At 28.0% G+C, this 16,892-nt stretch overlaps 1 protein-coding gene across 2 annotated transcripts in view; it reads right to left on the bottom strand.

Moving 5' to 3' along the window:
- Positions 1-16,892, bottom strand: part of Tnpo-SR (transportin 3) — a 65,469-nt gene continuing 48,577 nt past the window's right edge. For both annotated transcript variants that reach the window (XM_067266925.1, XM_067266926.1), the window contains 17 exons: positions 16,106-16,206; positions 15,761-15,836; positions 11,469-11,531; positions 11,246-11,392; positions 9,811-9,918; positions 9,630-9,727; positions 9,405-9,544; positions 9,141-9,332; positions 8,972-9,063; positions 4,776-4,858; positions 3,556-3,757; positions 3,376-3,492; positions 3,200-3,294; positions 2,941-3,097; positions 2,700-2,867; positions 1,637-1,749; positions 1-1,510 (listed from right to left, as the gene is read on the bottom strand). In XM_067266925.1, the coding sequence (XP_067123026.1) occupies positions 1,450-1,510; positions 1,637-1,749; positions 2,700-2,867; positions 2,941-3,097; positions 3,200-3,294; positions 3,376-3,492; positions 3,556-3,757; positions 4,776-4,858; positions 8,972-9,063; positions 9,141-9,332; positions 9,405-9,544; positions 9,630-9,727; positions 9,811-9,918; positions 11,246-11,392; positions 11,469-11,531; positions 15,761-15,836; positions 16,106-16,206 (2,013 nt within the window). In that variant the 3' untranslated portion in view covers positions 1-1,449. The remainder of the gene's footprint in view (positions 1,511-1,636; positions 1,750-2,699; positions 2,868-2,940; positions 3,098-3,199; positions 3,295-3,375; positions 3,493-3,555; positions 3,758-4,775; positions 4,859-8,971; positions 9,064-9,140; positions 9,333-9,404; positions 9,545-9,629; positions 9,728-9,810; positions 9,919-11,245; positions 11,393-11,468; positions 11,532-15,760; positions 15,837-16,105; positions 16,207-16,892) is intronic.

Here is a 16,892-nt window from a genome sequence, read left to right as displayed (position 1 = left end):
TATGATAGAGATCTTTATTTGTTCACTTATGTTAAATGTAAAAATAGTTTTGCTAATTTACATAAAATGATTCTTTATTCTTGTATAAAAAGCAATTTCACCAAGTCACATCACAAATAAATAATCAAAATTTAAACAATGAAATTATTTATGGAGACAAATGAGAAAACATTTTTCAATTTCACTTTACAACTTTTTTTTTTGTTCAATATACAAAACATTATCTACATAATCATGATAAGAATCACCTGCAATGTCTTTTATCCAAGTATCACATTGATTTTTTTGAGAGAATATGGATAAGTGTTTTATAGGTATGATGATAATATGTATTTCAAAAGAGAAATAAGTAAAGATATGATAAAGAAATAAGTTTTCTATATGATTTAAAGTATAATTTCAGATCAAAAGCACACAGATAGACAAATATTTAATATTTACTCCATCCTTTCCTTCCAAATGGAGTATGTTTTGTGTTTCCTTATGCATATTTAAAAACAAAATATTTTTAATCCAGAAGACTTTAATTTTGAAATGTCAAATAAAAATGGGATGATATGTCACATAGTTTATTATTTTCATAGTAAATATATAATTAAACACTGGCAAGGAGTCATTTTAATTTTCATTAAATGAATTAGGTATGAAAACATATAAACTTTTCCAATTAGAATATAATAAGGAAATAATTGCACAATTTGTGACTAGTCGTGCATGTTGGCAACTTGTATTTCAGTCTCATTAAAATGTGACCAAAACTGGAAGTGCATTTTCATTTCTTTAGACACGACAGAGAGAAAACAAAATGGTTGCGCATAACAGTAGAGAAAAAAACAAAAATAATTACTTCAGTAATACTGCTGACAAATGGGAAATTTTTGGATATTGGACAAGGCAAATTTTCTTACGTCTCCTGTTATGTACACGGCTTAATGAGTATTATGAAATTCTTGTACAAAATTTTACATGATCTCTTCTGTCACACATCTCAAACAATGATCACATTTTATATTTTTAAAATAATTTTTGCTGGAGTGTATATAAAGAAATGAAATTTGAGCATAGTTTTGTTTGCCTGAGGATGATAAACTCTGCACCATTCTTATGAACAGATGAAGAAAAATTTTCACATTAATAATCAAACTATATAGGAATTCATTTAAACAATAGTAGAATGAATAAAAAAAGAAAAAACTGTTAAATTTATGTATGTACACATTTAAATTGAACCAAAATAAAACTCCAGCAGGTGCACTTTATAACAAATAAAATACATGTGGTTTTTTTTTGACAATGAGAGTTTAAGCCACATGTACACATTTTGTCAGAAACTTTTCTTTCTATAAGAATTACAGTCTTCTGTGACACTGAAAAAAAGCTACAGACAACATCATAATCTTCAAAATATAATTAATGACAGTCTGTATTGCACTAATATGTAATTTTTTCCTATCTGTACAGTCTTGAAAAATCTCGAAGAGAAGCAGACACATTCTTCACATGTTCGGCACTAAATTTTAAAGAAAAAAAATTACTTATACTTAATAATAATATGATAAACAAAATGTCATTTTGAAGAGTCCAATGCCAAAATCAGAGTTTCTTTTATATATATTTTTTATTTTCTGAAAGTTACCTCATGATGTTTGCATGGAACTCCATCATTTGCTGTGGTGTAGCTGTAACTGTTCCACTACTGCTGTGGACTGGTAAAAACTTCAATCCTTCTTCTAACCATGTGCTTAATAACTAAACAAAAACAAAATAGTACATTATCATATTGGAAGTAAAAAATTAAACAGAATGCTAATTCTGCATTTTTCTACATTATAATTTTGATTTTCATAAATTTATGATGGATCAATGTAAATCAATACATAAAAAATAATATAGGAATGGCTAATTGATTTTATATTTTACTTTTAGATATATTTCAGTAAAAAATGATTAATTTTTGTAATTTATTTTATTTGAAAATAATATTTAGAACTTTCAGCTGTAATTTTTTAGATATATCAATTTATCAAGCTTTGACCATAAAACAAATGTGAGAAAGTAATAATGGATCAGTAAATTTCAACTAACTATATAAATGCTTTATAATAAATTTTAAAAAAATCTCTCTTTGATACTTTGTTATTTAAATTTGAAAATAGTTTCAAAGTTATATTATGAATCAATCCATAAGGTCTAATTTATAACAACACTGCTATATAATAGCAACATTTACTAGGAAAAGTTTAGATTAATTTCAAACAAATTAAAAGCAAACATTTCTTACTGGAATACTCAATCACTCAAAAAGATTTCAGTTTACAAAAAAATTCTGTAAACATGTAACAGTTCTAGAGACCAATTTTCAAGTAAATATCAATATTAAAATTGCTGAAGTTCTGTTTTTCAAATGAACTTTCATACTATTATAACCTGTTACATATTTTTTAATTTAAAAATAATTTATCTTCATATATAATAATATTTTAATGTATTTACGATTCACTAAAGTATTACATTTTTACATGAAAATCAATATCACCACTATTGAAATTTGAATAATGTTCTAAGAAATAAATATATAAATATTAAACATATGTATATTACTAGATTATTTGAAATAATAAAATTTTGTATAAATATATTTTACCAATTTACATATTAAGCTATCAGTATTAAATACAAAAGTACAATTTAAAACATACCTGTTTATCAAAATGTAATAGTTCAAAAATAACATCTGCAACATCAGGAAACATATATGATGGCAAATGAAAAACACAAGCCTGAATAAGAGTACTAACCAAAGACTGGCCATGTTCAACTAAAATTCCTCGAATTAAAGAGTGACGTTGGTGAAAGTCAGGAAAATCCTATCAAATATGGTTATAATATTAAAATGTAATGTCTTTATTTTATGTATTTCAAAATATAAAATATACTAACTTCTCTTAGCCGTGATCCTTTAATAAGATCGTAAAAGAATTTCATCACAGAAGCATTAGCGTCTTTGTGATCTAGTACACAAGATGCTAGTGCGCAACGCAAAATTGCTTTTAATACCGAAGATTGTAATAATATCACAGGTGCCTTCTGTAAAAATCTAAACACACACAAAAGGATTCAATTTTTATCATTTCTCATTTGTAGCAGTTAAGAATTAAATAAATAGTATTTGTTAATACTATTGTAAGTACTATAATACCTTGTACATAGTCTAAACAGATCATCTACTGTATCTGGATGATTTCTCAGCCCATTAGAACATTCTAAAAGTCGGAAAGTTGGCACACAAAATGCCTAAAACAATCAACAGAAGAAAAAATCAGTTTTACATACAATTAAATCAAAGTTATATTAGTTAATCATGATTATGAATACCTGTAACATATCTAAAAGTCCTTGTATACAACCAGGTTCCGAACCATATTCATCAACTAATATACTTCCCAAGTATAAGAAACAGGAGTGTTGATGTAGTTGATATAGATGTACCATCTATGGAATTATAATTTTATTATTGACATTACTTTTTACTCTATTATTACAAAAAGTACTAACTTGATTCACTAAAGGTTCTAAAAGAGGAGCAGACTGCTTCCCAACACATCTGATGGCAAAACGTATACACCGACAACACCGTTCAATAATTCGAACGTCAGCTTGGTATTTATTGCAAGTCTCGGATAATACAGGCCAAAGTTCTTCTATGACTGGTTGACATGGATGTATTTGGCCATTTGACACTGTTGGATTAGTATGCCTAAATATATAGTTAAATATCATTAATTTAATCAATTTTATCCTAGTAAAGTTTTTTCTAATTTGTGTATCTTTTATAAATGATAATTTGCCAAATACATGTATGTATACCTCGTCTTACGTCAGTAATTGGTTCCAGGAGAGGCGACGTAAGTCTAATTTACTCGTGTAGTTACAACGTAAGTCGTAGTTTCGACTTACGTCTTAACTAAATGCCAATAATGAGCACTTAAAGATCGCTAAATAAGATGACAACACAAACACAGATGTTTTCATGTTTTGTTCTCTAGGATTTATGATGATTATATTAACATTTACTGTAAATGTACCTATTTTAATATGATTTTATGTACTTTCAACGCTTTTCTAGTGATATTACAACTTCAATGTTTGTGGCGGACAGATTTAAAGTCGAATAAACTGACTTAAACTTGATTTTTATTTTTCTATATACTTTTTTGACAAACAACGTATAATCGGGAATGACGTAACTTGAGGTATACCTGAACTTTAAAATTATAATTATGTAAATATCACAAAAATACCTGGATTATATTAAAACCCCTCCCAACCAAAAATCCAACAAGGAATACTTATTTAATGAGTAAACAAATGTTTTTGACTATTCTCAACAGTCATCATAAGGCTAACATATTCTAAAAAAGAACACAGAATAAAACATATATTTCGAAAATGAAGAATCATACAAAAGATTGGGCTATGTGCGTGGAGGCAGTCACTTTTGCATTATGATTAAATTAAATAAACTATACATAAAATCTTAATGCATAAGTGACTATCTCTATTCACATGGCCCAATCATGCATATGGTTCTTCATTTTTAAAGTATATTTTTCTTTTTTGTACTCTTTTTTTTTAGAATATATTAACCTTATGATGACTGTTGAGAATAGTCGAAAAACATTTGTTTACTCATTAAATAAGTATTCCTTGCTGTATTCATTATACAAAATTTAAATTTTGGGTTATTTAATCTTCTCAAAAATTTTGGAAGTTACCTGAAAATAGCAGCTAGTCTATCAAGCCAAATAGCTGGATCACTTTTTGTCCCTTCTTTTGGTGCTTCCCCTTCTCTTAACAACTGAAAAACATAATATAAAAACTATTACAAAAAAAATGTATTTCTGAGTCACTGGATTATTTTAGAATATTGATGCTAATAATGATTTTAATTCATCATTACATAATTTCAATAGAAGTGAACTTTAGTGAGTCCTTCTCAGTTAATATTCCTTTGTCTTAAAAAAAAAAACTGACTGACAATTGGTAAGGAACATTTCAGGAAAAAATGAATTTCCTGTAGAATAATTTTACATTGATTTATTTTAAAATAAATCATTTATAAATTTTTATCATCTTTTCTCAAAGTAAACATTCCTTTCTAATACTGCATATCATTATATGTATTAAATTTTCCACAAAACAAGTCAAAGAATTCTCACAATAATTGGATAGTATTATGAGTGATTGAATGTGTTTAGCTTATCAAAAACAATTAAAATTTTCATTACGTCCAATCTCATCCAACTCATATGTCACCCCTTTTATTTGCCCCAACCTCTCAACCTTTAACCACCAAAATTTAATATCATCAACATCCCATGTATACAAGTTATCATACTGAATTTTGTTTCTTAATCTTTAACCCATATTTAAATTTAAATGAAATAGATGCTAACACAAACATTCCAAGTATCATTTTTGACTTTTTTGGTTTCAGAGGTGTCAAAACATCAAGATTCCAAAAACCTGGAGGGTCAAATGTGATACTATTATACTAATATTTTATAGCAGCCAGAAAAGTAACAATAATACTACTAATTTCATATTGTTTCATACTATCTTAAAAAAAACTCATTTTAAAAATTAATTTTTCCTATACTTATTTAAGCGAAAAGAATATTTAAAAGATGAAATGTTCAAAATTTAACGTAAAGTCCTTTGACAAGAGATAATTTCTTCAAAGTAGCAATAGTCATTATTATTACTACTACTTTATTATATTTTATTATTATTAATAGTAATTAATATTAGTAATAATTGCTTCTAATACTAATTAATTTTTAATAGTAATAATAATGCCATAATCACAGATAAAACAATTTACCACAACAGACCAGATATCACATTACTGACAAACAATAAAATCGCATGCATATACATTAAGGATGACTGATTAATCGATAAGTAATCAGTAATCGGCCCTATCCCTGATTAATTGGTTTTAATAATTGGCCAATTTTGCATTTTAATATTTTCGCTAGGATGTTACGTATGTGGCTAGTAATAGAAAATAATAAATTTATGTTATACATCTATTATTTATTACATGACAAACTGAATATTAAAAATTTTTTTAACTTATAATATATATTGATAAAAGAAATAATTTTTAAGGTATACAGGTAATATAACCTATTCAAAGCTATCTCTTTTATTTAAAGTTTAAACTTTAAATATATAAATAAATAAAAATTTAATATTCAAACTTTAAAACCCTTAAATTGTAATGCAAAAACATGAGAATTTCATCATTTTCATGAAATAGCGTATTTTCTTGCTGGTTCATAAATGTTAACTTCAGTGCTGAAAATTCTTTCACTTTCAATGGAAGATGCTGGGGCACTTAAATATTTCATAGCTATTGTGCTCAAATTAGGAAAAAGTTCTTTTAAACTTCTCCACCACAAAAAGGGTCACTATGTCTTTGTATAAGAGGTAAATGTAAATATTTTTCTAATTCTCGATCAAAACGTTTGTTCGTTTTTTCTTCCTTTTTAAAAACACGCTCTTATTCATTCTTTCATTTACCAGAAGCTAATTTATCAAATAAATTAGAAAAACTTCTTTTTAGAAAAATCTCTTTTCTTGTTCCAAGTACAGTGGGTGATTGGTTAACAAACAAATTTGGATAACAAACACTTTCATGAAAGATTTTTGTTTGGACAATGAACACCTCACAGAACAAACACAAGAAAAAGCAATGTAAAATAATGAATACCGATTGGTCTTTCCTTGTCTTCAGTCAACAATTCAAAACTTTTCAGAGCACAGGAAACGTCACCATTGACGTTCAACCCGGTATATACTGATCGGATATTATTCCTCTGAACTTTAAAACTCTTGTAATTCGCCTTTTATTTTTCTGACAAACAATTCTTTTATAGTATTCAGATGGGTACTCATTAAGTTTTGCGCCGGTTTTTATTTTTGAAAGACGAGAGTATAATAGCAAAGGTAGAGAGTGGGCAGAAAATGTCTGATGTTGCTGGGCAGTATGGCTTGAACAGGTCTACAGTAGGCCGCAGTTCAATCTTATCTAAGAAAGATACAGTATAATCAAGAAGACTCAAGCGGCTAAGGGAGTATCAAAAATCACATCTGAGAAATAAAGAACATTGAAGAGCTCATAATAGACCTTGCAACTGATTTGATGACAGAAGAATGCAAAGAACTCGAGTGAAGAACAAGAAACTCAACGAGATATGTTTTCTTCTGAATAAGAGGATTAATGCTGATATCTACTATTAAACATCTTTTGAAGAAGTGGGAGGATGTCAGAACAATGGTCTTACAATGGCATCCAAACCAGGTTGAAGTTAATTAATTAATAGGATTAGGGATCTCTACAATTACAATGCTATTAATTACTTCTGAAAAATCCTGACAAAGAGAGAAAAAGTAATCGACATTAGACAAATTCTTTAAACCCCCACAAACAGAAAAAAACATGACTAATAAAAATGCAAGACTGTATATACGTATTTTTACTATTACATATAAATAAATGTAGTAAGAAAGTATATATTTTTTAATTTTTTTGGGGTCTCCAGAATGAATTAATCAAATTCCCATAAAAACCTATGGTAAATTGAAAATCGGTTAACGAACAATTCAGATAGCAAACAGTCTTGGAACGGATTATATTCGTTAACTGATCACCCACTGTAATGCAAACTGTCAAGTGCCCTAAGGTACTGGCCACCAAGTTTCATGTATGGGTAGAGATTCACTTTATTAAATCATTATTTCTGTCACATCCCAACAGAGCTACATTACAGTCATATTCATAGATCACAATAATTCCAGTAGTTATAACTTTTGAATAGTTCCCATTGTTTTATTATTTCTGGTTTATTAAAACAGAATGAAATACATTTAATAGAGACTTTAATTTGAATTAGGTCTGCTTCCAACTGCTAATAGTTCTATTTTTCAGAAATTTATTTGTGTAGTCCATATGTATCATTATAGAAAAATTTGAAACTTAATGCAAGATAATAAATGGCAGAGATGTTAAACAAGACTACACTGCAAGATCGAGACAAAAACCAAGACAAGAGCAATATTTTAATTTTTAGGATCAAAATACAAGATCGTGATACTTTATAATACTGTCTTCTTCTTAACCTGTGAGAATTTAAAATTTCTCTCAAAATTCTTAGGCAAAATATAATGAAATTTATGAATCAAGAACACTGTATAATGAAAAAAGCACTTTTTTGTGAAAAAATAAACACTGTTGACAAGAAGTGGTCAAGTCAAGATAGCAAGTACTGCAGTTATATACTGTTCTCTACATGACCAAAACAAAAAATCCATTCCATAATACTATGAAACTGAAATAACAACAAAAACAAACATGTTTGCAAATATTCATAATCTTTATAAGAAATGTTTTATCTTCATTGGAACTTGAATTTAAATGTTCAAGTTGAGATTCATTTTAGGAAAACATTTGTATCAAAGAACTCAATACCAAGGGTGTCTTTAGGCAATATCGCTGAAATGATTTGAAATATACCACAATTAACCATTTTTTTTTTTTACAAACAAAAAAAAAAAAAAGCCTTTATTTTCGCATTTTGTTGATATTTGTATATTCAAGATTTTTTCCAAAAACTTTAGTACAATATATTTGATAAAATAAAAAGCATTTTCGATGTATAATTTAAAAATCTAATTTGTTTAATTCTAATTTAATGAAAAATATAATTCAGAACATTTATTCAAAACTTTTGGATATCAGTATACTTTCAAAATATAAAAATAATCTAAATGTATGCTGAACTAATATTTTGCTTGTCCTTATATAATCTTAACAAGTTCTGTGCAGAAAATTTTCAATAAATTAAGACACAGATAAAAAAATGATTATTTTTTAAAATCTTAATTCTACAAAATATGTTCATACCTTTGATAAAGGATTGACTTGAGTTGAACAGAGTTCTTTCAACCCAGCTGTTATCCTTTCAGATGGCATTTGTGCGAGAATTAGTGCAGTTCCTGAATAATTTATAAATGTTAAATTTTTTAATATAACTTTTTAAAATATAAATAAAGTACTAAATGTTACAAATTACCTTTTAACAAGCCAACTGCAGCTTCATTTGATATGGAAAAGGTATCTAAAGCTCGTATAATCTGGAGTAATCCCCCAAAATGTGAGGCCATTTGGTTTCTGCAAGCACTGCAGATATTCTGAAGTGCTGAAGCACCAATTGTTGCTAGCTGCTTTTGTTGTAGACATGACAACAAAAAATTTAACACAGGATCTGTATTTCAATATAAATATTTATTTACTTTGAAACGAAATAAGATGCTTTAAATAGATAACCTAAATATACCTAAATATTGAGGATGTTTCTCTATCCATTCACATAACTCTCCTAAAAGTTGTGTGCTTGTATATCTCACTGCTATATGCGTTGCTGCTGGTAAATTTAAAATGGCTTCAACAACCTGAGGTACAACAGTATTTTCTTCTCTGAAACAAATTTAAATAAAAAAATATATATATATTAAAAGTAATAATAAGTTTTTACCATTATTTTTTACATGATTATTCTTACGGAATGACATTTTTGGCTACAGCAGCCATGACAAATAAAGATGCTTCAGACATTTCCCATGTAGCTAAACTGCCTTGGTTTCTTAAATTTTCAAACATCTATAAAGATAAAGTAAGAATTAAATTATTTTATGCAAATGCATTTCAAGTATTATTGGAAAATATTTTGCAAAAATGATTACCTGCTGAAAACAATTTGAGGAACCAACAATATATACTACATCCTTAATTAAATCTGAAACACGTGTTCTAAATTCACTAAAATCATCACCATCTTCAGGTATGTCATCCTGAAAATATTTTGTTAATTTAAATAAATGGTAACAATAAAAAAAATGATAATCAAAAGAAAAAGCCTTAAAATCAATAATAAAATAATAATAAAACAATAACAGTAATATTCAGAAATTTACTAAACATCAAAAGCAAACATTTGATGATTTCGAAATTGTCATCATAAGGTTAAAATAGGAGATAACACCCATTCTTCCAACTGCTTAGTTGTGTCAGTGCCCACTCCAACACAAATAGATACTTTGCCTACTTTACTTAAGGATATTTCATCACTGACAATTATGTCTTCGAAGACAAACTATTTGTGATTCAGAACTTTCCTAAACAATCCTAAACAAGACAACCTCCTCCTAGTCAATGAGCATCACCTTTTGAACACCATCAACCTCAGGTATTTATCAACTCACAATTAATTATAAACACACTCTCTTGCATTTAAAGACATGCCAATATTGTACTAAAGTGACTTGCAACTATAGTAAGAAATGTATAATCCTTTATGTAACAGGCATTGGTTTTGTTTAACTTGCAGCAGAGTGCAATTCCTTCCATCATGCCATCTCTAGACTTCTTCCATCCCAAATCCATCCACCTAAGCTCAGGTGAAACAGTAACCTAACAGCCTTAGCAGTTTCTGTGTCTTCCCTAAAAGACTCAGCAGTGTCATCCTGACATAGGCATCACTGACTTAGTGCTGACACCACATAAGCAACACCATTTTTATCTTTATAAAATTAAAGTAGCAAATGTACTTGTATATACTCAAAGTTTTAGAAACAAATAATTATATCAGATTTTTTATTTCTTAGTTACAAAGACCTAATCTTTCCCATCCAATTCATTCATGACAAAAATCTACTTTTGTTGCACAAATCTTCATTAATAATTTTCAAATTAACCCCTTGAATTCTGTTCCTCTAAAGATGATGCATGCATTTAAAAAAATGCTTAACATATAAAAAAAAATCTTACGTACAGTACAAGAATATTTTAACATAAGATTTTTTTTATATGTTAAGCATTTTTTTAAATGAATATATTAACATAATCCTTTATTCCCATTTGGGAGTATTCATTTAAGACAAATGTAACAAATAGTCTAAATATTTATTTAATTGCAAAGAAGTTTCAAAAATTCCCAGATTATACTAAAAGTATCATTTAGGGAAATTTTTTAACATTACTTCCTTAATTAATGCATCTAGAATAATTAAGAAATTAATATAGTAAATAAATTTATGCTAAATATATTTATCCTATTTAGGCTTCTAATAGAAATAATAAACATTAACATTAGCAAATAACTTAAAAGGAATTACTTACATGATCAGGATCTAACTGACAATGATGACAAAGGGAAACAATTAACCTCTGTATATATGGTTGGAATTTTTCTTTCACACTTTCGATATTTCTTTTATACAGAACTTCAGACAGGCGATACCAAAAATTAAATGTAATTTCTGCTACCTAAAATCAGAATTTATTTTAAGTTAATTTATTTAAAAACTCACAAATAAAAAAAAAACTTCCTTAAATGCCTTACCTCATAGTCATGATGCCCAACACAAGTTAAAAGAAGATCTAATGTTTGTAGATTTCCTAACCACTAAAATTGCAATAAAAATTTTAAAACATGAATTTTACGTTTCAGCTTTGTATTTATTATAATACATGAAAATAGAATCAGTCATGAATTCAATCAGTTTCAAATCAGTCAAACTTGGTTTTCAAACTTAATTTGTTCCTAAAAATTGTTTGAAAACTGAAACAAATTTTCCTATAAGAAACAATATAGATTAGTCCATTCCCAACTTCCAAAACAAAGCCCCCCCCTTTTTAATATTTTTTAGTTGTATTTCATACATAAAAATGCCTACACATGCAATATAATATTATCTATATCTATAATTATATATTAAAAGCAAAGTGTTCAGTCACTGCCAACTGAAACCAAAACTAACACTTTACAAAGAAGCACTATAAACGGAGAATGAACTCTGACTGCTTACATAAAATATAAACAAAATAAATCAAGACAGACAACAAGCACTTTATCCACACTTTCTGAAATATTATGTTTCAATTGATTTGATTTTAATTTTGGTTTAAAGGCCAGAGTTTTAATTATTATTTTATTCTTTTTACATTTAATTAACTGGTTAACATTTAATTAACTGATTAACTAATTAACTGGTTAATAAATATTATTATAATGTATATATATATATATATTATATTAATAAATTTTGTTGTTTAATTTAACTTAAGCATATTTAAACACAAATTCTTGAATGCCATTTATATTACATGAATGTCAATTTATATGGTTTTTATTAATTAATTTGATTTTGATTTAACTGCAGCAAAGTACCAAAAAACAAAAATAGTTACTTTTACACATGCACATTGAAATCTAATTTAAATAGCAATATCATTGATGATTTGTGTTGTGACATATAATGATACGAGGTTATCTCAGAGCCACCAACTTCTGAATTGGTTCTAGTCGTTGATTGGTTTGACCTTTGACTTTCTTCAACACAGAAAGTATAGGGAGTTGACTGTCTGTGGGCAGCTCTTGCTAAGTAGCTTGTTTGGCAATCAGCAAATATGGCATTCAAAATTTTGTTCGTAAATACAGGTGCTTGAAACCCAAGGTTTGACTGTAGCTGATTAATAAGTAAATCAATATATAATAATAATTATCATCCGTAAATTAAAAAATTACAAAAATATTTCCCAGAAAGCAACAATGAATTACACAAAGTAATTGCTCAACTAGATGATAAAATTACCATGCTAAATCCAGCTGGAAATGTCCAAAACCAAAATCTCAACAAAAAACAGACATAATAAATGGCTTGAAATGCCACTATATGGTCAATTTTCATGTTTATTACAAGACAAATATTGATATTGAAAACTCTACATTATGGCTGTGCAAATCAAACATCCACATCAAAAGGCTTTGTATGTGCCATTCAAGATTATTCAACAACAACAACAAAATATTACCAAAAAATGACATTGAAAGAAAACATTGATGGTAAATGTTGGGCATGCAAATCAGCCAATGAAACAATTCAACATATTGGGTTGTTCGGAAAGTTCGTAGCGATTTTTGATAGCCGACAGTTGAGACACCGATTGACGCAAAAATGATTAGAATTGTACAAACCAATGAATATTACGATAAATGACCTTGAGACGCGTCCGTTACAAAAAAACCGTTAAGATTATTCAAATAGCGTTTAATTTGGCTCATTGCAAAAATGGATGCGAACAACGTGCATTATCGACACTTGTTTCTTTTCTTTTTTCGTAAACGCAAAAATGCTGTACAAACAGCAAAAAAGATATGTGATGTTTATGGTGGGAGTGCTGTATCAGATTCAACTGTTCGAAAGTGGTTTGCAAAATTTAAAACGGGTAATTTCAGCCTTGAAGATGCTCCTCGCTCAGGAAGACCTCCTGTTATTGAAGAGGACCAAATCAAAGCATTATTGGATGAAAACCCTCATTACACAACTCGAGAGATTGCAGACATAGTGAAGTCATCAAACAGTACTGTATTTCAACATCTAAAGAAGCTCGGATACGTGAATCGTTATGACATTTGGATACCTCACGACTTAACAGAAAAAAACTTACTGGATCGCATCTCCATTTGTGATTCTCTTGAAAAACGAAATGAAAATGACCCTTTTCTGAAGAGTTTAGTGACAGGTGATGAAAAGTGGATCATTTATAACAACATCAGCCGAAAACGATCGTGGGGTAAGAAAAATGAATCACCATTAAAAACTCCAAAGGCCGGTCTTCATCCAAAGAAGGTCATGCTCACTGTCTGGTGGGATTGGAAAGGAATCCTGTACTATGAGCTGCTTCCACAGAATCAAACAATTGATTCTGATAAGTATTGTTCCCAATTGGATAAGCTGAACATGGCAATTAAAGAAAAACGTCCGGAACTGGCCAATAGAAAAGGCATTGTATTTCACCAAGATAATGCCAGACCTCACACGTCTTTACGAACACGCCAAAAATTATTGGAACTAGGCTGGGATGTTTTACCCCACCCCCCTTACTAACCCGACCTTGCCCCGTCGGACTACCATTTGTTCCGTTCTCTACAAAATTCCCTTCATGATAAAAACTTTGATACTTTGGAAGCTTGCAAAAACCACGTGGATCAGTTTTTCGCGGAAAAAACTGGAAAGTTCTACGAAGCGGGTATCATGAAGCTGCCCCATAGATGGCAACACGTCATTAAAAACAATGGCGCATACATAATGGAATAAAAGTATATTTTTAGTATTAAAACAATTTCTTTTATTTCTCTTAAAAATCGCTACGAACTTTCCAAACAACCCAATATTATTTCTGGATGCCAAACACTTGTACCGACAGAATATACTAAGAGACATAATCAAATTACTAAAATAATTTAGCAACAACTTGCCAAAAAATTCAAACTTCTTAATAATACAGCACCTTACTACAAATTCAATCCACCTCCAGTGATTGAAAACAAAGCAATATTATACTGGGATAAACAACTAACAACAGACAAATCAATTAATTATAATAAACCTGACATTGTTCTTGTCGATAAAATTTCAAGCAAAAATTATTTCATTGAAACGTCAATATTTAATACTGAAAACTTACAAAAGTAGAACGAACAAAAATTCTCAAATATCAATCACTCAGAAATGAAGTTCAAGAACTTTGGAAGCAAAAGGTAGTACTAATAATAACAATAATTATATTGACAGCAGCTCTAATTCCAAAAACATTAACTGTGCACCTAAAGAAACTGTCACTAACCATTGACCTTATACCAGAATGTTATACTTGTTATAATGTTGTTGTTTTGCAAGCATGCCACATGTCATCAATCGCAGATTCCTCAACTTCAAACAACAGTAAAAAAACAAGAGTTTGGTTTTCATTAACCTGCCAAAACTACCAGTCAAACTGCAAGAACCAGACTTAATAAATAATAATAAAAAGCTGCCAGAAAAAATTCTGATTGGATCTATTTCTGGAATATTTAATTTTTTAAAATTTTTTACAGACAGGGAAGCAAATTGAAAGAAAATGGCTTTCTCAACTGCTAGAATAAGCAATATCCCAAACTTATAATAATAAAATAAATACATAAAAATATGAACTACAGTATATAAAAGTATAAAATAATGAAATTTAAGTAATTATTTTTGTTGCCGATGATTCGTTTATCATTAATTTTTACTAATAGAAAAAAAAAATTTAGAAGTTTTAAGTTATATATAAAAGTTTTAAGTCCCTATTAAAAACATTAAATTTTGTAGATCTGAAAATTATGTAACAATACATTACTATTCAATAATTACAATACAATAATAGTAAAATGATGTATCTACAATATAAAAATTCATTTAGAAAATAGAAAAATTCAGATGATGCTTGACTTAGCATACTAGGCTTATATTTCATCAATGATAGTAAAATCAAACATATAAGAATTATAGCAATTTCAAATTTTATACATTTATGTTAAATTCCAATGAAATTTAGTAACAATACTAAAATTTAGCTCTTATTTTCGTAAAAAAACAGCTTAATAAATAATTCTTTGTGATTTAAACTTTCATCTTATTCACAATGATTAAAGACAATAGAGAGACATGACTGATGAAATTAGAAAACATTGTTCAAGATCAATTAATTAGGAATATAATGGTTATTATTTTAATATTTGATTTTAGTGAGAGATTTTATAAGATTGAAAGAAATAACAACTTAATTTTTTGTTTTGTTCAATAATAAATAATGATTTAAATTACTCACTTTGTTTGGAGAAGATATTATTTCTTCCATAAGTGATTCAGCCAATTCTGTAAACATACGACAATAATTGATGGATCTGAAAAGAATAAAATTTGTAATAGTTTCGTTACTAAAACAATAATTAGAATAGGTCTATGAAGTGTGCTACTGAATATCAACATGAAAAATTCCAGAAAGTATTTGAAAGTGATTAAAACTGGTGTCTTGAATTAGAATTGTTATCCATTAACAGACATCAAGCATTTCTTAACAAAAGAAATCAACTTTTATCTGTTTAGAGAGAAAAATATAGAAAATGATTTATATTTTAAGAAACAAAATATATTAATAAGAACGTAAACATACTTATCAATATCTTCTTGAGTGACAGATATATGATATGGTTCCACCAAAGAATACACTCCCTGAAACAAAACTTCTGCCAAAACTGAATGTTTTTCAACATCCTATAAATTAAAATTTCATTATTTCAGTAAACTTTAAGACATAATCTAATAGCTAATAAAAGTACAAACATTTTATTACAAAAAATTATTAATGTGAGATAAATTTAAAGTTAAAAATTATCATCATACAATAAATGCAATTTAGTATACAAACGAAGTAAAATACGTTTCATTCTAGACATTACTGTCGACCATCATTATGCACTAAAAAATCAATAGTAAAAGAATTTTCTAATAGTGTTATTTTATTACATCTATTAATGTAATAAATAATGTACCTAAAATTTATTTTAGAAGTGATAAAATACTCTTAGCTTTTAACAAGTAGTTTGTCATTAATTTCATTTTGCTTGTTTTTTTTTTAAATATGAAATTTGAGAGAAATTTGGCAACATTCAAGGCAGACTTCACATCATAAACTGGTATGTGCTTGTTGCACCATTGGCTCTTAGCATTGCAAAATCTGACTTAGTGTCACCAAACATGAGTTCTATCTTTATTTGATCACTTGGTATTTCTGTTAAAAGAAAAAAAAAGCAAGATCTGTTCTGAGATTTTGATCCATGAAAAAGAGAATCATATCAAATTCAGACCTTATTATTCAACAAGCAGTACATACAAGTATGAGTACATACATAAGACTATAGAGAAAGGAATTAACAAATAAAATTTGATGCTATTTTTAT

The sequence above is a fragment of the Centruroides vittatus genome, unplaced genomic scaffold, assembly GCF_030686945.1.
Source record: "Centruroides vittatus isolate TY-2023 unplaced genomic scaffold, ASM3068694v2 contig_290, whole genome shotgun sequence".
NCBI lineage: Eukaryota > Metazoa > Arthropoda > Arachnida > Scorpiones > Buthidae > Centruroides > Centruroides vittatus.
Note: the sequence above shows the minus strand (reverse complement) of the source record. Positions and strands in the feature narration are given on the sequence as shown.